General features: G+C 46.2%; 2 protein-coding genes across 2 annotated transcripts in view; one reads left to right on the forward strand and one right to left on the reverse strand.

Moving 5' to 3' along the window:
- LOC144498990 (uncharacterized) overlaps positions 1-19,241 on the reverse strand; it is a 31,447-nt gene extending 12,206 nt beyond the window's left edge. The window contains exons 1-2 of the mRNA XM_078221015.1: positions 19,148-19,241; positions 220-1,039 (exon numbers count right to left, since the gene is read on the reverse strand). Of these exons, the coding sequence (XP_078077141.1) occupies positions 220-1,000 (781 nt within the window). The 5' untranslated portion in view covers positions 1,001-1,039; positions 19,148-19,241. The remainder of the gene's footprint in view (positions 1-219; positions 1,040-19,147) is intronic.
- The window catches only part of ano3 (anoctamin 3), a 205,913-nt gene that overhangs the window by 92,431 nt on the left and 87,353 nt on the right, over positions 1-26,129 (forward strand). The gene's annotated exons all lie outside the window — the stretch shown is intronic.

Consider the following 26,129-nt stretch of genomic DNA (forward strand, 5'->3'; position numbering starts at 1 on the left):
TAGGATGGGAATGGAAGGATACAGACTCCGCAAGTGCATATGGTTTTAGTTTAGGCAGGCATCATGATAGGCACAGGCTTGGAGGGCCGAAGGGCCTGTTCCTGTGCTGTACTGTTCTTTGTTCTTTGTATTAACACCCTTCAGGACCAGGCAACTGTGCAGTGCTAAGAATAGGAATAAGTAAAACCCGTCCTTAATATTGATTTTTTGCAAGCTTACCTTTCCCATGGGCAGTTGATGTGTCAACCGATGTGCCAATAGTCACACTAATGCTGGAATTAGTAGTTGCTATCACAACAGTCGAACTTCTTGTGGTACTGTGGTAAGAAATGGTGGGGGCTGGAGCTAATGTTGCTGAAGTAGCATTTGTCTCGTTACCAGGGGCAACTGTTGAAGTATTGCTGAATATTGTTGGGATGGAAGTTGGAACTGTTATGTTTCCTGTCGTTGTGTATTCAGTGGAAGCTGTATCATTAGCCTGGACTGTAGTCGTTGCAGTAGTCATATTGGGATTTGCTGTCATATCACTGGTGTTTTGTGCATTAGTAGGCTTTAGTTCAGTCGTGCCGTTAGTGCTCTGGTAACTTACTGTGGTAGCCAATGTCTCATTAGTGTCATTTGTGCTCCCTGATGGTGTAGTTAGTGCAGTTGAGCCCTCAGTGGTGGTCATGGGACTATTGACAAGTGTTCCACTGCTATTAGGGTCAGAAATAGATATACTATTCACGTCTGAAACAGGTGAGCTGCTGTTGGTTGTTGCCACAGAACCTTTGCTGTCGCTGGTCATTGCAGTGTTAAAAGCTGATGAAACCGCAGAGGAGGTTGTGTTTGACGGGGTTGCCATAGCAGTTGAGGTTGCGATGTCAGTGCCTAACATCAGTGTAGTTTCACTTGTTGCAGGAGAAGTGGGCAACATTGAAGTGCTGCTCTCTGATCGTCCAACACCCCAGAGAGGGCACATTAGGCATGTGATCAGTAAAACTGTGAGAAACGACACCATTGTGCTGGTTGCTTCGGTAAATGTCTTCAGATCCGAATCCTGGAAAAAAAATCATCTCATTGAGCACAGTATACCATCATAGTTTCTTTGGAGCTTTACTATATATTTTGCCACAGATGCAACTTATTATGACAAAACATAGCAAGTTACTTTTTAAATGCAGGACATTGGTGAGACCATATCTGGATTATTGTGTACAGTATTGGCCTCCTTATCTGAGGACAGATGGGCCCGCACGGCGGCATAGTGGTTAGCACTGCTGCCTCACAGCGCCAGGGACCCGGGTTCAATTCCCGGCTTGGATCACTGTCTGTGTGGAGTGTCCACGTTCTCCCCATGACTGCGTGGGTTTCCTCTGGGTGCTCCCGTTTCCTCCCACAGTCCAAAAGATATGCTGGTTAGGTGCATTGGCCATGCTAAATTCTCTCTCAGTGGCGACTCGGGGATTTTCACAGTAACTTCATTGCAGTGTTAATGTAAGTCTACTTGTGGCACGAATAAATAAACTTTAAAAAAATGTAAATGCATTGGAAGCAGTCCAGAGAAGGTTTACTAGGTTAGTATCATGAAGCACAGAGTTCCGCAGATCCATCCAACTGATTTCACTAAGTGTTTTGGGGGGGAAATCGCCCCCGATATGTTTTTATCAATGGTGTATAAATGATTGTCTCAGAAATGAGATTTGCCCACCTCCTGTTTGAGATCCAGTTTCTTTCCTCAATGCCTTCTCCTCTATCTGCTGTCAGTCCCCTCATTGCTGCCACTCAATGCATCTAGCCCTTGGCCTCCAGTTTTCTTTACCTACAGTTACCCCATAAGGGCATCGCGTGGAGCCATTCTTCCCGAGAAAGTGGCAAGCGGGCAGCATCATTACTTCAGTCTGTGGAAATCTGTTCCCCAGGAATCAGCGGAGGCTGGGTCTTTGACTCTATTCAAGGCTGAATTCCATGGATTTTCGATCCACAAGGGAGTCCAGGGTTATGGGAGAGCCGGGCAGACAGGGAAGCGGAGTTGACCACAACCAGATCAAAATGATCTTATCGAATAGGACTGAGGGGCTGAATGGCCTACCCCTGCTCCTAAGCCCTCTGGCATGGTGGCACAGTGGTTAGCACTGCCGCCTCACAGTGTCAGGGACCCAGGTTCAATTCCCGGTTTGGGTCATTGTCTGTGTGGAGCCTGCATGGGTACCCCGTGTCGGCGTGGGTTTTCTCCGGGTGTGTCAGTTTCCTCCCACAGTCTGAAAGACATGCTGGTTAGGTGCATTGACCATGCTGAACTCTCCCTCAGTGCCCGAACAGGCGCCAGAGTGTGGCGACTAGGGGATTTTCACAATAACTTCATTGCAGCGTTAATGTAAACCTACTTGTGACTAATAAATAAAAATTTAAACTCTGTACCAGTATTCTGGTAATGTTGGAGTGACAACTCATAAACTTTGCGTTCGTTCTCTATAATATTCCAATTCTCTTCCCGCACTTAGTGGTGCATTAAGGAATACTTTCATCTGTTTTCATTGCTAGAAATTCTTAGAACAGAGACCGGCTATAGTTCCAAACCACCTCCACCACTATAAACTAGGGGCTTATAGTTTGAGGGACACCACTTCTGCTCTTGAGAGAGTCTCCTCGCCCTTACCCCCAGCCTTTGGTGTGTTTGGATGGATTTGCAGGTTGACACTCAACCTGTTTGACTGCGTTATGAATGGACCTCCCTTGGCCATCAAGTCCTGAGGTGGGACTTGAACCCAGAGCTACTGGCTCAGAGGCAGGGATACTACCCACTGCACCACGAGATCTCAGACTCTATAATAGGAGCAATCAGAAGCCATTTACAAATATGCATTTTTGTTCATCATAGAATCTCCACAGTACAGAAAGAGGTCATTCGGCCCATCGCGCCTGCACTGACAACAATCCCACCCAGGCCCTATCCCTGTAAACCTCTGTATTTATCCCACTAATCCCCCTGACACTAAGGGTTAATTCAGCATGGCCAATCAACCTAACTCGCAAATCCTTGGATTGTGGGAGGAAACCGGAGCATCCGGAGGAAACCCACGCAGACACGGGGAGAGCGTGCAGACTCCGCACAGACAGTGACCCAAGCCGGGAATCGAACCCGGGTCCCTGGCGCTGTGAGGCATAGTTTTCTTTTAGCTTTATTGTAGCATTTTTCCTATGCTTGTCTCTTTGAGAGGAAAACACTCAAGTGTCTTTTTAAAAATTTAAGCCCTGGGTTTGATCTGTCGGAGGGAAATATTGGAGTGAGGAAAGATTCTGCAAATGCTGAAACAGACAACTCAGTAAAAAAAAAATTTTAGAAGATGGAAAAGAAAGTAAAGACAAATAAAGTTTTTAAAGTTTATTTATTAGCGTCACAAGTAGGTTTACATTAACACTGCAATTGAAGTTACTGTGAAAATCCCTGATTATAATGCTATAAATAATGCTGGGATTATGCAATGAATCGGTCAGTGATTGTGAAAAGACAAACTGAAATATTTTGGGTGTGTAACTTACCTCACTGTAAGTACGCACACAGAACCTGTTCTTTTCTCTCTGCTCACGGATACTGACCGCACTCCCAGCATTTTCTGTTTCTATTACAGATTTCCAGCCTTTGTTTTGTGTTTTTTTTTAAGTGTTACCACTGCCAGTGCTTGTGTTTATCCGACGGACAAAATCCTGTTTTTAATTTTATCCCGGGCTACATGAGCACACCGGCCGATGTCACCTGACCAGTTTGGTTCTTATTTACCATCAAATACAGATTGTATTGGGAGACACTATCATCTCTTCTGAGATGCCTGTTAAGGATTAGTCAGTGCCCCCCCGCCCCTCCCACCCCCGGCCTTCATGTAAGCCTACTTGTGACACAAATAAATAAACTTTAAACTTTAAACATAGTTGCTGACGGAGGCATAGATCTTTTCTTGTGGAACCAAAAGAGAAAACGCTGGAAAATCTCAGCAGGTCTGGCAGCATCTGAAAGGAGAGAAAAGAGTTTTTTTTTGTATTTTTCCAATTCAATCAAATCAAATCCAATTCAGAGTCTCAACAAGTTGAGACATCTCCAATCCAGGCTGGCAAGACAAGGCAAGCGACCAAATTACCCTGTCCTGGGCCTGATCTACATGAGCCAAGCTGATTGGAGGAGGGAAAGCAATACCTCCTCCAAGACTTGAGCTCATCTGCATCTTAGCCAAAAGGCCGAGATACCGCTTTTAAAAATTGCTTCATACGAAACATATGAAGCTTAAAAGAGAAAAGAGTTGACGTTTCGAGTCCAGGTGACCCTTTGTCAAAGCTAAAAGGCAGAGAAAGTGGGAGATATTTATACTGCAGGGGGAGGGAATGAAAGATGAGTCATGGCCACAAAAACATGGGGAAAGGCTGCTAATGGCAATCTATAGAGAGAATAAAGAGTGTGAATGGCCAATCGGCAGAGAAGCTGAAATCAGAGGCAGCAAAGTTATGACAAATGAAGATGTGGGGCGGGGGGAATGGGTTGGAGAGAGGTAAAATTGAGATAAAGGGGGAAAGGGGAAGCAAAAGGGGAGAGAAGGTAAGGAAAGGGGGGATAAAATAGGGGGAAAGAGTGGGGGGGGGGGAAGGACAATAAAGAAATAAAAGGTAGAGAACAGTTCAAAATGAAATGAAAACAAAAGGGTCAAAGTGGGGTAGACCTAATCATCTGAAGTTGTTGAATTCGATGTTGAGACTGGAAGGCTGCAAAGTGCCCAGCCGGAAGATGAGATGCTGTTCCTCCAGTTTGCGTTGAGCTTCACTGGAACATTGCAGCAGTAAGAAGTCTAACAACACCAGGTTAAAGCCCAACAGGTTTACAGGTTTGCAGCAGGCCAGGGACAGGCATGTGAGCATGGGAGCAGGATCGTGTGTTAAAATGGCAAACAAGGAAAAGGTCAAGGTCCTGATTTTCTTTTGGGTCAGGCAGAGAAGGTGTGTCCCCCCAATTCCACAATTCACACGATCCAAACCAATCTTTCATTTCCAACCCCCTCCCCACCCCAGCGATCTACCCTCAGGCCGCTGCTGGAGAGGCGGGCAGGAAGCTAGGCTTTGGCAGTGTGTCAAGCACCGAGAGCTTGTGAGTGGACCATGTGTGGAGGAGAGTGGCATCTGTGTGAAAAGAGACCAATTTAATGAATCAAATCTAAAAACAAAATACTGCAGCTGCTGGAATCTGAAACAAAAGCAGAAAAAGCTGGAAAATCTCAGCAGGTCTGACAGCATTTGTGGGCACAGTAAGAAGTCTCACAACACCAGGTTAAAGTCCAACAGGTTTATTTGGTAGCAAATACCATAAGCTTTCGGAGCACTGCTCCTTCATCAGATGGAGTGGAAATGGACACAGCATTTGTGGGGACAGTATTAAGTCAATGTTTTGAGTCTGGATGACCCTTGTGACAGCTGAAGAGAAGGAAAATCAGACGAGATTTATACTATGAGGATCAGGGGGGCTGTAATTGGATGAAGGGAATGTAAATGGGGATGGTGAAGGCTGAGAAAGATGCTAATAGTGTCCATTAAGTGATCAGAATGTGTGAATAGCAGAACAAAGGTACAGGTTGTTAGGGGACTACCTGAGGAATGTGACAGTTGGCCTGGGGGTTAACGAATCAAATAGCTGGCTTTAATATTGTGACAATTTAGAATGGAGTATATTACACTGTGAGGGCTGGGGGGAGGTGGGAGGCTGTAATTGGACAAAGAGAATGTAAATGGTGATGATGCCAGCTGAGAAAGGTGGAGTTTGCACGTTCTCCCCGTGTCTGCGTGGGTTTCCTCCCACACTCCAAAGGCATGCTGGTTAGGTGCATTGGCCATGCTAAATTCTTCCTCAATGTACTCAAACAGGCACCAGAGTGTGGCGATTTGGGGATTCTCATTACAGTGTTAATGTAAACCTACTTGTGACACTAATCAATAAACTTTAAGTTTGCGCGTAAGATCTTAACAAGGCCCAAGGCCCAATTTTCAGGCTGTTTAATAGACTGGGTGGATTTTAAAAATAGGCCCAGACGAATTTCAGCGCCGTGGCTGGATTGTCCACCTTCCTTTCCATCCACCCCCATTCTGCCCACCGCCTTCTTCCCACAGTGGGGCCAGTGAACCATTGAAATCTCCGCTCACATCGGCGGGACTGGAAAATCCCGCTGGCGTAAGGACAGGGAAATTCCAGTCCATGGGCGGTATCTTCTGGCCATTCACACCGGCGGGATTCTCAGGTCCCGCTGCTGTCCTCACTTGTGGCTGCAACGGGAAGCTCCTGGCTTCTGAGCTCAGAATTGGAATAGCCACCGAGGAAAGCAGAAGATTTCAAATAATGTCGAATGAAAGATCCAAGTCAAGCGTGTTTAACAGTCACAGCTTCCAATTTTACATTGACTCTGTTTGAAACAGCAATCGTCTGGACCTTGCCTCATGTATTGAATTATAGCATCAATATTGGCACACCTGAGTATCCTATTGACACTTCTGTTAGATTGCATTTTGTCCTTTGTGTTTATTTTGTTCTGCTCTGCATAACCACGTCAATTCTGCCTGAAGAGCATTGTAAGGATGAATGAACGATTCATTGGCAAACTGTGGATAAACTGAGCTCCACGTTCTTTAATCTGAACCTTTTTGGAATTCTGTTGCAACTGCAGAACTGCAACTCTTTTACCAGCCTTCCCCCCGTATTATTATATCTGAATTATACAAACCCAGGAGGCTTCAAGTTCAATCACCTGACCTCAGCTGGGCCCAGGTTAGTAAATGCTGAAATAGTCACAGCATTCTTGAGATGGGAAAGGTTGCTGCCCCTGTGCATAGTGAGGTGAACTTACTTTGATTGCACGTCAGAAACACGAGGAAGGAATTGACAGAGAAGGCAGGAGCAAGGAAGGAATTTCTTTTAACCCACACTCCATTCTAGGATGTCACAATGTTAAAGCCAGCTATTTGATTCATTAACCCCCAGGGCCAACTGCCACATTCCTCAGGTAGTCCCTTAACAATCTGTATCTTTGTTCTGCTATTCACACATTCCGATCACTTAATGGACGCTATTAGCATCTTTCTCAGCCTTTGCCATCACCGTTTACATTCCTTTCATCCATTTATAGCCCCCCACTCCGACCCTCATAGTATAAATCTTGTCCAATTTTCCTTCCCTTCAGCTGTCACCCAGACTCGAAACGTTGGCTCTATTCTCTCTCCACAGATGCTGTCAGACCTGCCAAGATTTTCCAGCATTTTAGACCATAAGACCATAAGACATAGGAGCAGAAATAAGCCACTCGGCCCATCGAATCTGCTCCACTATTCAATCATGGCTGATATTTTTCTCATCATGTGGAGATGCCAGCGTTGGACTGGGGTAAACACAGTAAGAAGTTTAACAACACCAGGTTAAAGTCCAACAGGTTTATTTGGTAGCAAAAGCCACACAAGCTTTCGGAGCTCCAAGCCCCTTCTTCAGGTGAGTAGGAAACTGTGAACCACAACTGTTCCCACTCACCTGAAGAAGGGGCTTGGAGCTCCGAAAGCTTGTGTGGCTTTTGCTACCAAATAAACCTGTTGGACTTTAACCTGGTGCTGTTAAACTTCTTATGATTTTTCTCATCGCCATTCTCCTGCCTTTTCCTCATAACCCCTGATCATAGAAATCACAGAAACACTACAGTGCAGAAGGAGGCCATTCGGGCCATCGAGTCTGCACTGACAACAATCCCACCCAGGCCCTACCCCCATATCCCTACATATTTACCCGCCAACCCCTCTAACCTACGCATCTCAAGACTCTAAGGGGCAATTTTCAGCATGGCCAATCAACCTAACCCGCACATCTTTGGACTGTGGGAGGAAACCGGAGCACCCGGAGGAAACCCACGCAGACACGAGGAGAATGTGCAAACTCCACACGGACAGTGACCCAAGCCGGGAATCGAACCCAGGTCCTTGGAGCTGTGAAGCAGCAGTGCTAACCACTGTGCTACCGTGCCGCCCTTATTAATTTCTGTTTTTGTTTGAGATTCCAGCATCCGCAGTATTTTGCTTTTATATTTGATTCATTAAAGTGGTCTCTTTTCACACAGATGTCATTCTCCTGCTAACTGCTATACCCTTCAATATTACTGGCTATTTTTCAAGCAACTACCTAATTGCGTTTTCTAAGAGTTTACAAATTATACTTCCACAATGAATTGTAGGTAATTCTAACCAAACACTGTGAATTTTTATCATAATTAAACTGTTAATTATTCCTGTAATAATCTTCAATTATGCCCCCGCGTTATAATATCACCTATTAGTGCAGACAATTTCTCAAATCATGAATACCTTCCTACCCATTGGTGCTTCTCCAGTTTGGTTACAACAGGACCTTGGGAGTTGCTATGTTATGAAAAGGCCAGATTAATTTATTTCGTGCAGTTGCATAGTAGAAACTAGTGTGGCCATGAGAATGCATGTCCTCATCTTCTTTCAACATTTGGTGTAACAGCTGCCTTGGATGCAGTCTTATCTTTTATTTATTCATTTTACAGGATGTGGGTGTTGCTGGCTGGGTCATAAGACCATAAGACCATAAGACATAGGAGTAGAATTAGGCCACTCGGCCCATCGAGACTGCTCCGCCATTCAATCATGGCTGATATTTTTCTCATCCCCATTCTCCTGCCTTTTCCCCATAACCCCTGATCCTCTTATTAATCAAGAACCTATCTATCTCATTTCGAGAGGGTGGTGAATCTCTGGAATTCTCTGCCCACTGAAGTGGTGGAGGCTACCTCGTTGAATATGTTTAAATCACGGATAGATGGATTCCTGATCGGTAAGGGAATTAGGGGTTATAGGGATCAGGCGGGTAAGTGGAACTGATCCACTTCAGATCAGCCATGATCTTATTGAATGGCGGAACAGGCTCGAGGGGCTAGATGGCCTACTCCTGCTCCTATTTCTTATGTTCTTATGTTCTTAAAGACACTCAATGACCTGGCCTCCACATCCTTCTGCAGCAAAGAGTTCCACAGATCCTCCACTCCGTTTTAAAGGATCGTCCCTTTAGCCTGAGGTTGTGCCCTCTGGTTCTAGTTTTTCCTATGAGTGGAAACATCCTCTCCACGTCCCAGCATTTATTGCCCATCCCTAATTGCCCTCCATTTCAGAGGGCATTTGAGAGTTAACCACATTGCTGTGGGTCTGGAGTCACATGGGTGGCATGCTTGCACAATGGTTAGCACTGCTGCCTCACAGCGCCAGGGACCCAGGTTCGATTCCCGGCTTGGGTCACCGTCTGTGCGGAGTCTGCATGTTCTCCCCAGGTCTGCATGGGTTTCCTTTGGGTGCTCCGGTTTCCTCCCAAGTCCAAAGACGTGCTGGTTAGGTGCATTGGCCATGATCATTTCTCCCTCAGTGTACCCGAACAGGCACCGGAGTGTGGTGACTCAGGGATTTTCACAATAACTAGTGTTAATGTAAGCCTACTTGTGACACTAATAAATTTTTTTTTAAAAATGTAGGCCAGATCGGGTAAGGAAGGCAGATTTCCTTCCCTGAGGGACATTAGTGAGCCAGATGGTTTTTTACGAGAATCAACAATGGTTTCATGGTCATCATTAGACTTTTAATTCCAGATTTTTACTGGATTTTAAATTTCACCATTTGCATTGGTGGGATTTGAACCTGGGTCCCCAGAGGTTGGAGTTTCAGTTTCTGGATTCTAGTCTAGTGACAATACTGCTACACCACTGCCTCCTCTTACAACTGGATACATAACTCCAGGGATGGAATTTTACCATCCCGCCCGCCACGAGAATCGTAGTGGGCGGGACATGGACCATGCAAAGGTCCCAAAAGAGAAAATGCTGGAAAATCTCAGCAGGTCTGGCAGCATCTGTAAGGAGAGAAAAGAGCTGACGTTTCGAGTCCAGATGACCCTTTGTCAAAGGTTCATTGACTTTGGGCAGGATTTTCCAGTCTTGGGGCGAGCGCAGCTGGAAAATCCTGCTCCAGAAGTTTAAGGGTGCTGGGTTAGTGACCCACGACCAGATGCAAGCTAAAACCTGCCAAGAATCCATGGATAATTGTTTGACTTTAACCATACTGGTTGATAACAGTTGTGGTTTCACCCATTGATAGGCAACTGTCATAGATTAGGGGTGGGATTTTACGACTTCGCTCGTCCCGAAACCATAAAATCCAGCCTGAGGTCAACAGACCTTTCCATCGTCTGCCCTTCGCCCGCTTTGATTCCCGTGGCAGGTGGGATGGTAAAATTCCGGTACAGTACATAAAATCTCTACAGTGCAGGAGGAGGCCATTTGGCCCATCGAGCCTGCACCAACAACAATCCCACCCAGGCTCTATCCCCATAACCCCATGTATTTACCCCACTAATCTTCCTGATAGTAAGGGGCAATTTAGCATGGCCAATCAACCTAACTCGCACATTTTTGGACTGTGGGAGGAAACTGAAGCACCTGAAGGAAACTCACGCAGACACGGGGAGAATGTGCAAACTCTACACACACACAGTGACCCAAGCCATGAATCGAACCCGGGTTTGAAACTTGAATTTGATAAAAATGTCTGGAATTAAGAATCTGCTGATGACCATGAAAAGGGTCGAACAACACCAGGTTAAAGTCCAACAGGTTTATTTGGAGCAGTGCTCCGAAAGCTAGTGGCGTTTGCTACCAAATAAACCTGTTGGACTTTAACCTGGTGTTGTTAGACTCCTTACTGTGTTTACCCCAGTCCAACGCCGGCATCTCCACATCATGATGACCATGAAACCATAGTCGATTTTCGGAAAAACCCATCTGGTTCTCGGATGTCCTTTAGGGAAGGAAATCTGCTGCCCTTACAGATTTTAGAAAGGGAATTTTATGGATGACAAACTTACGATCGTAACCCGAGAAAGTGACTGACGTGATGTACTTTGTGGATATTTTAGTATAATGTATCGGTCTCCCTGGACAACTTGTTTGCTTTTTAATGATGTGAAATGTCGGGGAATTGATGTGAAATGTCACCTTATGTAACACACCCACATTCCTTGCCAGGGCAGTCCGAGCTTTCAGCAGTTAATCATCAGCTCACTAACCATCCCCGCATTACTCACTGATTGCGACACTTGCTGAAACTCTCATGCATCTTATAGCAGCGACTGGCACGGTGTAATCAGCTCGTGCTCATCTTGCGAATGAGGCGAGGTTAAATTGAAGGCAAAGCAGAATGTTCTGTAATAGTCTGCGTGCACAGCAGAAATCGGCAAGTGAATCTGTGCTGCGGTGAAATTGTTCCGACTGACGGATAAACTTTACAGCCCAATAACAATTAGGTTTCTCATGCCTGAATTGAAATCGCAGGGTGTTGTACAACACTTGGAAGCTTTTCAGATAATGAAAGCTGCCATGTGGCGCAAACTATACTTCACCCAAGGATCCGGTTACACGGTTAGTTCAATATCAGTGTCTCCATCCTCATTGAGTTACCTCACTTGATGAGCATTCAATCCAATACCACACAAAACAACACTTAACATTTAGATAGCACCTTTAACTTTATTGGACACACTTAGGCACTTCGCAAAGACATTATGAAACAAAGATTGACAGCGAGACATCTAAGGAGATATCAGGGCTGACGTCCAAAAGTTTGGTTAAAGAGGTAGGTCGTAAGGCAATCTTAGTGGAGAAAGAGGCAGAAATTAATTCCAAAATGGGTGGCACGGTGGCACAGTGGTTAGCACTGCTGCCTCACAGCGCCAGGGACCCGGGTTCAATTCTGGCCTCGGGCCGTTGCCTGTGTGGAGTTTGCACATTCTCCCCATGTCTGCGTGGGTTTCCACAGGTGCTCCGGTTTCCTCCCACAGTTGATAGGTATACAGGTTAGGTGGATTGGTCATGCTAACTTGATCCTCGTATCAGGGGGAATAGCCGGGTAAAGATGCAGGGCTATAGGAATAGAGCCTGGGTGGGATTGTGGTCGATGCAGACTTGATGGGCCAAATGGCCTCCTTCTGTACTGTAGGGGTTCTATGATTCTTGTATGAAAACCTAGAACCTAGGCAGCTAATATGTCCCAGTGCCAACTCAAACTTCTGATGTTAAATGTAAGAAGCTCAGGTATTTGTGTCTGAAATGGAACCTATTTGGTTGCCCTCCCCAAGGACTCTGAGTCTGTTCCAATTTCATAACATTCTGCAGCTTCACTCAAATTTACATTTCAGCTCCTTTATTGGATTCCTTTCTTTCAAAATTATCCTTCAACATCCCCCTAACTCAGCGCTCACTGATATTAACCCCCCTGTTGACTTGGGTATTCTTCATCTCGGTTCCAAAGTCACTGTCCCAGATTTTAAAAAGCTCCTGGGTGGTCCCAATGCCATCTGCGACCCTTGCCTCCTTCTCAACCTCCTTCCCATTTTCCCTACGTCTGCAAAATGTTCGCGCCATCTGAATCCATGTCCACTTTTCTCACCACCTGCCATTTGAAGGCCAACAATCTGGCTTCCTCATATGACCTGATGTATGAGAAGCCACTCAAAGTCATTTCCCTTCCTCCTTAGCTTCTCGCTGACATGGTACAACATAACTTCCGTCAGTCCAAAGATATATGGGTTAGATTGATTGGCCATGCTAAAATTGTCCCTTAGTGTCCCGGGATGCGTAGGTTAGAGGGATTAGTGGGGTAAGTATGTGGGGTGATGGGAATAGGGCCTGGGTGGGATTGTCAGTGCAGACTCGATGGACCGAATGGCAGTGTAGGGTTTCTATGATTCTGGTAACCCTGCTTTGAAATCTGACTGCACAACCGACCTCGCGTGGTTCCATTCATAATGAACGCAGTGTACCCATCTTTTACAACAATTTTTCCTCACTTATCCATTGGCTTTGAGAAACCTTGAAAGTAAAGACGCTGTAAAAGTGGAAGTTATCTTTCCTTTCCTTGTGGTCACACAATTATCATTGACGCGCCCCAAGGGCCAGGCTTGGCTCCCTGCAAAGCCTTGTAGAATCTTAGAATCCCTACAGTGCAGAAGGAGGCAATTCAGCCCATCGAGTCTGCACTGACCACAATCCCACCCAGACCCTATCAAAGAACAAAGAACAAAGAAAATTACAGCATAGGAACAGGCCCTTCGGCCCTCGACGACTGCACCGACCATGCTGCCCGACTTAACTAATACCCCCTACCCTTCCGGGGACCATATCCCTCTATCCCCGTAACCTCACATATGCTAATCCCCTGATGCTAGGGTCAATTTAGCATGGCCAATCAACATAACCCGCACATCTTTGGATTTTGGACTGTGGGAGGAAACCGGAGAAAACCCACTGTGCCACTGTGCCGCCCAAGTTACTTCAACATTACTTGTGGCAGATGCAATTAAGATGTGGAGATGCCAGCGTTGGACTGGGGTGGGCACAGTAAGAAGTCTCACAACACCAGGTTAAAGTCCAACAGGTTTATTTGGAATCACGAGCTTTCTGAGCACTGCTCCTATATCAGGTCACTCACCTGAGGAAGGAGCGGCACTCCGAAAGCTCGTGATTCCAAATAAACCTGTTGGACTTTAACCTGGTGTTGTGAGACTTCTTACAGATGTAAGTAAAGCAGCGACGTAAAACAAAATGACGGGGTAAGTTTTCTGGTTCCCCCCTGCACTGTCGAGGGCGGGACAATCAGTTTAACAGATTATTGCAAGGTCTGCTAACCTTGGGCAGAAATTTCAGGTCCTGGGGGTGGGCGTGTCTGGAAATCCAGAAGAGGGAACATAAACTGAAAGGTACAATTCTAAAGGAAGTGCAGAAACAGAGACAATGGGGCACAATCTAACCAGCCGTTCAGACCCTGCTCCGCTGCAAGCAAGAATGGAGAATTTGGCGCTCAGCCAAATTTCTGCTCACTGCAACAAGACCAGAAAATCCAGCCGGCGTGAACGACAGGAAAAGTCCCCCCACCCCGCACCTCCCCCACTTGGCCTTGTCTGTGTACTAATCACTGCAGGTAGTGGGTTGGAAAAGTGGTTTTAAAAGTGTACAGGTTCCTGAGCTTTACAAAGAGACGTACAAAGCACAAAAATACAGGTATTGTTGCTGAATGTTTACAAAGCATTGGTTCAACCTCAACTGGTTTCCAATTGTGTGGACCGCCCTTTCAGGACGATGTGAAGACTTTGGAGAGGGTGCAGAAAATATTCAGGAGAATGGCTCCAGGGATGAGCAACTTCAACCACGTGGATAGATTTGAGGAGCTGGGGCTGTTCTCCCCAGTGAACAGGCTGAGAGGAGGTTTGATAGAACAGTTCAACATTTTGAGGGGTCCAGACCGAGTAGATGGAGATTGACTGTCAGCATTAACAGAACGGCTGGGAAGCAGAGGACGCAGAGTTTTAGCGATGAGGCGGAACTATTTTGTGCAGCGAGGAGTTACCATCTGGAATGGGCTGCCTGTAAAAGTGGTGGAGGAAGATTCGATTTCAGAAAAGAGATTGGATAACGGTGGCACAGTGGTTAGCACTGCTGCCTCACAGTGCCAGGGACCCAGGTTCGATTCCGGCCTCGGGTCACTTTCTGTGAGGAGTTTGCACATTCTCCCCATTTTCTGCGTGGGTTTCCTCCGGGTGCTCCAGTTTCCTCCCACACTCCAAAGATGTATGGGTTAGGTTGATTGGCCATGCTAAATTGCCCCTTAGTGTCAGGAGGATTAGCAGGGTAAATACGTGGGGGTTACGGGGATAGGGTCTGGGTGGGATTGTGGTTGGTGCAGACTCGATGGGCCAAGTGGCCTCCTTCTGCACTGTAGGGATTCTATGGATGAAGCACCTGAAGAAATGAAAGTGGAGGGGGGACTGGAAAAGGCCTGGTGCATGGGACTAACTACATTGATCTTGCAAAGTAGTTTGAAGGGTTAAGTAACTTCCTCTGTGCTGAGAGAATTCCATGACACTATCATTATCATAGCACGTTGGGCTCCGTGTATACATGAATTATCTCTCATTATTATCACCTACACATCCACAACTCTGCTGCTTTGAGAATGATATTTGACATGGGATGTTACATTGTAAAGGAGCAAGAGACTCATTGGAAATACCAGAGCCGTGTTATTCAGTACCACCAGAAGCTTTACACCCCCGCTTCTGATTTCATCATCTCGCTGAGGTTAAATTCCAATGGTGAGCACTTTGGTATTTAGTTCAATCCAGGACTGAGCTTGAAACCTTATATCAAATCCATCAGCAAGACCAAATATTTCCACCTCCTCCATACTGGTGGTTACCATTCCTACCTCTTCTTCCGGCAGTGCTGAACCTAATGTATTATAACTTTCTTTCATTGTCATTTGTATCATTATCCTGAACTCCACCTAACATAAACTGCAAACTTATTAATGATTGTTCACATCATTCTCTTGGTGTGGAACTCCTACACCTAGTTCCACTCAACTGCCACCTTTAATTCCTTACTAATTCATAGCATCCCTACAGTGCAGAAAGAGGCCATTTGGCTCATTGAGTCTGCACTGACAACAATCTCACCCAAGCTCCATCCTTGTAACCCCACGTAATCCCCCTGACACTGAGGGGAAAGCTCACCCAGACCTGTTCCCCGTAAGCCCAAGTATTTGCCCCACTAATCCCCCTAACCTGCATACCTTGGGACACTAAGGGGCAATTTAGCATGGTCAATCAGCCTAACCTGCACATCTTTGGAGTGTGGGAGGAAACTGGAGCAGCTGGAGGAAACCCACGCAGACACGGGCAGAATGTGCAAACTCCACACAGATAGTGACCCAAGGCGGGAATCAAACCCAGGTCCCTGGCGCTGTGAGGCAGCAGTGCGAACCACTGTGCCACCATGCCGCCCTATTGATTTTCTGTCCCTGAGCACAATGATTTCAAATTCTTTAGTATTTATCTACAATCTCTTCACCCCCATCTTCACAATCATCTCCACCTGTACTTCACTTTAGACTCCAGTGTTCAGCCACCCCGCCTGGTTTACAATTAATCGGATAACAGCCTGAAATCATTTTGCCATCAACGTTTTGGATGTTCTCCCTAAATTCCTCAGCTTTGCAAAGCCTCTTTCCACCTTTTCAACAGCCGCTTTAAAACCTACCTCTACAACTATATCCCAGCCACTTCTCCCACCTCTTTCCTGTCTCCTCTCCATCTGTAAATTGGAGAAAGTTAGAATGCTAACTGGAGGTCCTGTGGTGCAATGGGTAGCATTCCTGCCTTTGAGCTAGAAGCTCAGGGTTTGTGTCCCGCCCCAGGGCCTGATGTCCAGGGAAGGTGTGTTCAAAATGCACCCAAACAGATTGATTATCAAGCTGCAAATCCTTCCAACCCACGCCAATGGCTGGTGCCAATGGCTGGAAGAGATGCCTGATCAGCCATGCCATAGAATCACAGAATGATAGGATCCCTACAATGCAGTAGGAGGCCATTCAGCCCATTGAGCCTGTACCGACAACAATCCCACCCAGGCCCTATCTCCATAACCCCACACATTTACCCTGCTAATCCCCCTGCCACCAAGGGGCAATTTAGCAAGGCCAATCCACCTAACCCGCACATCTTTGGATGTGATGGAAGAAAAACGTTGGAGCCCCGACCATTTCTATCCATGGCTCCAGACTGCAACCGATGGGATGGATGGACCCCCACCACCATGCCCCCCCCCCTTCCCCCACCCATCCACCACAACCACCACCCACGGCACGTTTGCGTTGGTGGAGGCGGCCCGCCAGTGGTGGGATCTTCCAGTCCCACTGCTGTCAATGGGGGTTTCCATTGTTGTTTGCACCCGTCACCACAGTGGAACCCACGGCATTGTTAGGATTGAAAGATCCCGCCAGCGCGAACAGCCTGAAAATCCCGTCCATCATGTATGTTAAACAGCACGTTGACACAGCAACTTGGGGTCTCTGAGTGATCTATAACTGTGATGTGGAGATGCCGGCATTGGACTAGGGTAAACACAGTAAGAGTTTTAACAACACCAGGTTAAAGTCCAACAGGTTTATTTGGTAGCAAATGACATTAGCTTTCGGAGCGCTGCTCCTTCGTCAGATGGAGTGGATCACCATTGCCACTGTGCTCATAGTAAGGGAATGCTTGATGCAAAAGTGGCAGCAAATACAAAAGTCATTTAATTAATTGCCAAACACACTTGGACAAACAATTACCTCTTGCCACTTGGACTTTACATTGTCGGACGTACGGATCCAGTTCTGATTAACATTTCTGTCTTCTATAACTTCAGTCACTCTGAATCACACAGTACTGATACAGATCAGAGATTAATGTCTATAGTGTCACTTCAACCAGAGATCTAAAAGAAATTCTCACATGAGTTATAAATTTCAGTGTGCAGTGTAAGTTTTCCTGAGCTTTCAAAGAGTTGGTATAACAGCCCGCATGAGTAGACAATGGCCGAGTGGTGTTATCACCGGACTATTCATCGAGAAACTCAGCTACTCAGAAACGTGGAATTTCACAGTAACTTAATTGCAGTGTTAATGTGAGCCTTACTTGCGACTAATAAATAATAAATAGAAAATAAATAATGTTTTGGGGACCAAGGTTCAAATCCCACCACGGCAGAAGGTGGAATTTGAATTCAATAAAAAAATCTGGAAGTAAGAATCTACTGATGACCATGAAACCATTGTTGATTGTGGGAAAAACCCATCTGGTTCACTAATGTCCTTTAGGGAAGGAAATCTGCTGTCCTTACCTGGTTTGGCCTCCATGTGACTCCAGAGCCACAGCAATGTGGTTGATTTTCAACGGCCCTCTGAAATGGCCCAGCAAGCCACAAGGGCAACAGGGGATGGGCAATAAATGCTGGCCAGCCAGCGACGCCCTTGTCCCATGAATGAATTTTTAAAAAGTGCTGTAAGATTCTATAACTGACTTTATCAGAGGTCGCTCCAAGTTTGTACAAGGTGCATTTTTAGATCAACAACATCTTTCCAAAGCCTTTCACATTTCCCCCACATTAGTATTACCTAAATCACTCCTTAATCAGACATAAGATAGGTTAGAGATGGCACTTCCCTTCAATAAGCACATCTTACTGTACTACTGTCATGTTTGTCCACACTATAAGACCTGCCTGGGTTACAAAGTCATTTGATGCAAATGAGGAGGTTTTGGTGCCATGGGTTCTGAACAGAAAGCGTAAATTTGTCAATTAAATTTGATGAAATCTGATTGAGATCACGTCAGTTCAGAAGTTGGGCCTTTTAAAACGGAGTTGAGGGACAAGTAGATAAAAAAACGTTCAAAGACACATTGGTTTGTATGGAGTATATAAACACCAGTAAAGGTCAGTTCTGTGCTGTAATTTTTTAAAATTTACTAGCGTCACAAGTAGACTTACATTAACACTGCGATGAAGTTACTGTGAAAATCCCCGAGTCACCACACTCCGACTCCTGTCCAGGTACACTGAGGGAGAATTTAGCACCTAACCAGCACGTCTTTCAGACTGTGGGAGGAAACCAGGGCACCCGGAGGAAACCCATGCAGACATGGGGAAAAAGTGCAGATTCCACACAGACAATGACCCAAGCTAGGAATCAAACCCGGGTCTCTGGCGTTGAGAGGCAGCCGTGCTAATCACCGTGCCATCGTGAAATTCTTTGTGATTCTACAAGTTTGGCACCCCTTTAAGAGATGTCCCATGCGGAGGCAACGGTAGAGGTCTCGAAGGAGAACCCTGCACTCGTAATCCTTACTGTCATTAATAGCTCCTGAGACAAGTGTACTGTACCCGCGAGTCCCACTACCATATGTTTTGTGTCACTTGCTATTGCAAATGCATCGGGGAAGGGGAAAAAGGTAAACTTGTCAGAAGAAAATTGGCTTGTCAGCAACAATAGCATCCAGTGATGGAAGAATTCCATTTAATTCGGTGGCCTGCAGAGTTGTTTTGTGCCGAGGATGTTAATGTGTTGCCCGTACATTTGCGACATGTTACACAACTGCAATCCAGCACTGAAGATTTACTGAGCAGGTGTAAACAGGAAAATGTTCCACATCATTCAACAAATGTAAGACTGTTCTTCAAATCCCAGATAAGTACAGTATAGATAAGAACTGGAGGGTACTTACTTTACTTGACGTGATGTGTTTCAAAGCTGTTGAGAACTGTTAGTGTTTCCAAGCTGCCCTGTGTCGCTCAGGTGAATGCACCTGTGTGGCCGTATAATGGATGTGCTAAGTGAATTAAAAGGGTGGGTGTGGTTTCTTCTGACAAAGTGTCGGAACCGGATAGACCTGATTAACCGTTTCTCTATGCATCCACTGGAAAGTATTAATTCACAGGGACAAATAAATCTGCCACGCTGTTTAGCTGGGTGTGTCCTGTGTGCCCTTACTGTGGGAGAGATTTTGCAATGAGGTATTTGTGTCACATGCACCTTTTGTTTGGTTATTTTAGTCAGCACCTTGATTGAACTATATTAATCTCTGAGATGACAATAACCTTGTCAGGACTTGTCGGTCAAGAGAGTGGATTTTACATGCGGGAGATATGGGTCACTGGAAACTCCTTAGTAGTATAAAATTGCAGTAATTCGCAATCTCCTAATTATGTTAGACTGGGCTTCCCGTTGAAGCAAAAGAGAGAAGTTGAATTAGTAAAACACCTATCACATAGAAAGTAAAGTTTTTTTTAAGTTTATTTATTCGTCACAAGTAGCTTACATTAACACTGCAATGAAGTTACTGTGAAAAGCCCCTAGTTGCCACACTCTGGCGCCTGTTCGGGTACACTGAGGGAGAATGTTTGCATTAAAGCACATTACTGAGGATGCTGGAATCTGAAACCAGAAGAGAAAATGCTAGAAAATCTCAGCAGGTCTGGCAGCATCAGTAAGGAGAGAATTTTAACATGGCTAATCCACGTAACCAGCACATCTTTCGGACTGTGGGAGGAAACTGGAGCACTGGGAGGAAACCCATGCAGACACGTGGCACAGTGGTTAGCACTGCTGCCTCATAGTGTCAGGGACCCGGGTTCGATTCTGGCTTGGGTCACTGTCTGTGCGGAGTCTGCATGTTCTCCCGTGGAAGTTAACCTGTCTGGATCATAAGATCTGAAAGACATTGTGGGGCAAGGGATTTTAAAAGGAGCACATTTTTTGCTGGCGAGTATGGAATAATATTGCCGGAATCAAGAAGGTGTTGCCATCAGAAATGATTTGCAGGTATGGGCTGGAGAGTGGGGTGGTTCCCAAAAGATGAAGAATAACCTTATGGAAGATTTTTAAATTATGAAGAAGATTGTTCAGTTGGAAGGTAGAGAAACAGTTTCAACTTGTAAGTATGTCCAGAATGAGGTGATAGAAACAGTTACTCGATAGTATCCCATTGAAACATACAGGATTCATCCACTCTATCCAGGCCTCGCAGTTTCCTGTACGTTTCAATAACATCCCCCCTCATTCTTCTCAACCCCAACGAGTACAGACCCAGAGTCCTCAACTATTCCTCATGGTCTTATGGTTTTATAGTACAAAACTTGAAAATTGCCGAAAAGAGACACACGCCGGAAATTTAGTGCCACAGGAATTGTAGCAGGCGAGGAACGGACAATGGAAAGGTCCGTTGATGTCGCACGGGATTTTACGGTTTCTCGACCCCTGAACCCCCCATTACTCAAGAACCCACCTATCTCTGTCTTAAAGACACTCAATGACCTGGCCTCCACAGCCTTCTGCGGCAAAGAGTTCCACAGATTCACCACTCTCTGGCTGAAGGAATGCATCCTCATCTCTGTTTTAAAGGATTGTCCCTTTAGCCTGAGGTTGTGCCCTCTGGTTCTAGATTTTCCTACTAGTGGAAACATCCTCTCCACATCCACTCTATCCAGGCCTCGCAGTATCCTGTAAGTTTCAATAAGATCCCCCCTCATCCTTCTCAACTCCAACGAGTACAGACCCAGAATCCTCAACTATTCCTCATGGTTTTATGGTCTTATAGTACAAAACTTGAATGTTGCCGAAAAGAGACATGTTCTGGAATTTTACTGCCCCGCCTGCCACAGGAATCGTAGCGGGCAAGGAGCGGACAATAGAAAGGTCCGTCGACGTCACGCGGGATTTTACGGTTTCTCGATGAGCAAGGCTGTAAAATCCTGTCCATAATGTCAAAACCTCACAACTTGCACTCATTCGGACAAACGCAAAATGCTAAATTTCAAACAATCACAACAATTTATACCGCGGGGGGAAAAGGGGTGCTGATTGGTTGACATCAATGGTTCTCTGTGGTGGAGAATTCCAAAGGTTTACAATCCTTTGGGCGAAGTAATTTCTCCTGGTCTCAGTCCTAAATGGCTGACCTCTTACTTTGGGACTGTGACCCCCCCATGTTTTCGATTCTCCAATCAGGGCAGGTTAAAATAGCCTAGTGAGGGCTGCCTGTGGGCATCGAGGCTTATCATGGAGGGCCAAATTCATGGGCAAGATGGAAGTTTGTAGGAGGCTCAGATCTGTTTTGGAGGGGGCCCCAGGAGCTCATTCTGCTCTGCCTGACCCTTCTAAGGAAAATTTTTGGGTTGCCTTAGCTTTCATCCTTATCTTCTTTGCTGGTGGGGTCTTAATGATAGCACGGGGAAGGCGGAATCAGCACATTGAATTTAATGATCAGCCATGATCAAAATGAATGGTGGAGCAGGCTCGAGTGGGCCGAATGGCCTACTCCTTCTTCTATTTCCTATAGAACATAGAACAGTATAGCACAGAACAGGCCCTTCGGCCCACGATGTTGTGCCGAGCTTTGTCTGAAACCCAGATCAAGCTATTTCCTCCCTATCATCCCGAAGTATTCCATGTGCCTATCCAATAGCTTCTTAAATGTTCCTAAAGTTTCTGACTCTACTAACCCTGCAGGCAGTCCATTCCACACCCCAACCACTCTCTGAGTAAAAAACCTACCTGGTTCATCCTTCCTATATCTCCCACCATGAACCCTATAGTTATGCCCCCTAGTTACCGCTCCATTCACCCGAGGAAATAGTCTTTGAACATTCACTCTATCTATCCCCCTCATCATCTTATAAACCTCTATCAAGTCTCCTCTCAACCTCCTCCGCTCCAAAGAGAAAAGCCCAAGTTCCCTCAACCTTTCCTCATAAGACCTACCCTCCAAACCAGGCAGCATCCTGGTAAATCTCCTTTGCACTCTTTCCAATGTCTCCACATCCTTCTTGTAGTGAGGTGACCAGAACTGCACACAATATTCCAAATGTGGTCTCACCAAGGTCCTGTACAGTTGCAGCATAACCCCACGGCTCTTAAACTCAAACCCCCTGTTAATGAACGCCAACACACTATAGGCCTTCTTCACGGCTCTATCCACTTGAGTGGCAACCTTCTGAGATCTATGGATATGAACCCCAAGATCTCTCTGTTCCTCCACATTCTTCAGAACCCTACCTTTGACCCTGTAATCAGAACCGTTAGAAATGGCGGAGGTGCTTAATGAATACTTTACCTCGGTATTCACGGTGGAAAGGGATCTGGGTGGTTGTACTGCTGGTTTGCGGTGGACAGAAAGGATCGAGCATGTGGACATAAAGAAAGAGGATGTGTTGGAACTATTGAATGGCATCAAGGTTGGTAAGTCGCCGGGACCGGATGGGATGTACCCCAGGTTACTGTGGGAGGCGAGGGAGGAGATTGCGGAGCCTTTGGCGATGATCTTTGCATCGTCGATGGAGACGGGAGAGGTTCCGGAGGATTGGAGGATTGCAGATGTGGTCCCTATATTCAAGAAAGGGAACAGGGACAGCCCGGGAAATTACCGACCGGTGAGTCTAACCTCAGTGGTTGGTAAGTTGATGGAGAGGATCCTGAGAGACAGGATTTATGATCATCTAGAGAAGTTTAGTATGATCAAAAGTAGTCAGCACAGCTTTGTCAAGGGCAGGTCGTGCCTTACGAGCCTGGTTGAGTTCTTTGAAAATGTGACCAAACACATTGACGAAGGAAGAGCGGTGGATGTGGTCTATATGGACTTCAGCAAGGCGTTCGATAAGGTCCCCCATGCAAGACTTCTTGAGAAAGTGAGAGGGCATGGGATCCAAGGGGCTGTTGCCTTGTGGATCCAGAACTGGCTTGCCTGCAGAAGGCAGAGAGTGGCTGTGGAGGGGTCTTTCTCTGCATGGAGGTCAGTGACCAGTGGAGTGCCCCAGGGATCTGTTCTGGGACCCTTGCTGTTTGTCATTTTCATAAATGACCTGGATGAGGAAGTGGAGGGATGGGTTGGTAAGTTTGCTGACGACACCAAGGTAGGTGGTGTTGTGGATAGTTTGGAGGGATGTCAGAAGTTGCAGCGAGACATAGATAGAATGCAAGACTGGGCGGAGAAGTGGCAGATGGACTTCAACCCGGATAAGTGTGTAGTGATCCATTTTGGCAGATCCAATGGGATGAAGCAGCAGTATAATATGAAGGGTACCATTCTTAGCAGTGTAGAGGATCAGAAGGACCTTGGGGTCCGGGTCCATAGGACTCTTAAATCGGCCTCGCAGGTGGAGGGTGCGGTCAAGAAGGCGTACGGCGTACTAGCCTTCATTAATCGAGGGATTGAGTTTAGGAGTCGGGAGATAATGCTGCAGCTTTATAGGACCCTGGTTAGACCCCACTTGGAGTACTGCGCGCAGTTCTGGTCACCTCATTACAGGAAAGATGTTGAAGCCATTGAAAGGGTGCAGAGGAGATTTACAAGGATGTTGCCTGGATTGGGGGGCATGCCTTATGAGGATAGGTTGAGGGAGCTTGGTCTCTTCTCCCTGGAGAGACGAAGGATGAGAGGTGACCTGATAGAGGTTTACAAGATGTTGAGAGGTCTGGATAGGGTAGACTCTCAGAGGCTATTTCCAAGGGCTGAAATGGTTGCTACGAGAGGACACAGGTTTAAGGTGCTGAGGGGTAGGTACAGAGGAGATGTCAGGGGTAAGTTTTTCACTCAGAGGGTGGTGGGTGAGTGGAATCGGCTGACGTCGGTGGTGGTGGAGGCAAACTCGTTGGGGTCTTTTAAGAGACTTCTGGATGAGTACATGGGATTTAATGGGATTGAGGGCTATAGATAGGCCTAGAGGTAGGGATATGATCAGCGCAACTTGTGGGCCGAAGGGCCTGTTTGTGCTGTGGCTTTCTATATTCTATGTTCTAATCCACATTTAAATTAGTCCTACCAAAATGAATCACCTCGCATTTGTCAGGGTTAAACTCCATTTGCCATTTTTCAGCCCAGCTCTGCATCCTATCTATATCTCTTTGCAGCCTACAACAGCCCTCCACCTCATCCACTACTCCACCAATCTTGGTGTCATCAGCAAATTTACTGATCCACCCTTCAGCCCCCTCCTCCAAGTCATTTATAAAAATTACAAATAGCAGAGGACCAAGCACTGATCCCTGTGGCACTCCGCTGGTAACCGGTTTCCAGTCCGAAAATTTTCCACCCACCACCACCCTCTGTCTTCGATCAGACAGCCAGTTACCTATCCAATCTGCCAAACTTCCCTCTATCCCACACATCCTTACTTTCTTCATAAGCCGACCGTGGGGGACTTTATCAAACGCCTTACTAAAATCCATGTATATGACATCAACTGCACTACCTTCATCTACACACTTAGTTACCTCCTCAAAAAATTCTATCAAATTTGTGAAATTATGTTTCTATGATTTGCATGTTTTGGATTTTGCAACTTCCCGGGGTGGATTACAGGAGTGGGGAGAGGCAAACCAACTGGGGTGACGTGCCCATCACCTTCGCCCATGTCCCCCTCCCGTCACAGTTTCCCCAGTGGCACGGTGGTGCCGAAAAGCTCGGCCAGTCATGAACCAATTGTGGCTCTTATTTGGTTAGTTGATAAACACTTAATCACCTCTTTCTCCTCCAGCCACTGGGATTTAATCAGTGCATTTCTTTGCAATGATTTCTTGCCATATAATGTCAGTGAAAGCAGTCGGTCCTCCGAGTGCGCAATGCTTTAACCACGCAGGATTGTCAAGGCGTGGTTTTATTTTAAAATAATGCCTCACATAACTATGTTTCTCTTGGGGAAAAAAGTTGTGAAAGAAGGAACAACAGAACACGCATTGTGTCTGATGCTGATGGGGAGGTGGACAGGAAGTGTGGTGGACAAGATGGGAGGGGGAAGGGGAGGTGGTGGGGCAGCCCCTGGAGACTTCCCAATGATGCAAATATTCTGCTCAAGACCTGGTTGTCATCTTTTCCATTCTGTTTCTGACCTGCTAGCCAGTCAGATTGACAGGTCAGCCTGACCGTAGAAAATAGAAGCAGGAGAAGGCCTTTCGGCCCTTCAAGCCTGCTCTGCCATTCATTTTGACCAAGACTGATCATTAAATTCTGATCCCGCCTTTCTCCCATATCCCTTGATCTTTTTAGCCCCAAGAGCTACATCTAATTTCTTCTTGCAATCAGACAATGTTTTGGCCTCATTCTGTGGTAGAGAATTCCACACATTCACCGCCCTCTGGGTGAAGAAATTTCTCCTCACCTCAGTTCTAAAAGGTTTACCCCTTATCCGCAAATTATGACCCCTTAGTTCTGGACTCCCCCATAATTGGGAACATGCTTTCTGAATCTACCCTGTCCAACCCTGTTAGAATTTTATAGGTTTCTATGAGATCCCCTCTCACTCTTTTAAACTCCAGCGAATATAATCCTAATCGACTTAGTCCCTCCTCATATGTCAGACCTGCCAACCCAGGAATCAGCCTGGTAAACCTTCATGTGCTCCCTCTGTAGCAAGGACATCCTTCCACAGATAAGGAGACCAAAACTGCACACAATACTCCAGGTGTGGCCTCACCAATACCCTTTACAGCATCAGGAGTTTATAATTGGGAGCAATCATCAACAGTTGGGAGAGGGAGTGGGCAGCAGAGCTGGGACTGGACATGTAGAGAGCCTTGGGTATGTAGGTGCACCCTAATCCACTGACACAGCAGTGTGGATGTCACATGTTAACGCCTTTTCAGTCCCCTTGCCTCAGGGCATTTATCAGGAGAAAGGAGAGGCATCAGAGCTTAGGGTGGGTAGGGAGGGGGAA

The sequence above is a fragment of the Mustelus asterias genome, chromosome 9 (genome assembly GCF_964213995.1).
Source record: "Mustelus asterias chromosome 9, sMusAst1.hap1.1, whole genome shotgun sequence".
Lineage (NCBI taxonomy): Eukaryota > Metazoa > Chordata > Chondrichthyes > Carcharhiniformes > Triakidae > Mustelus > Mustelus asterias.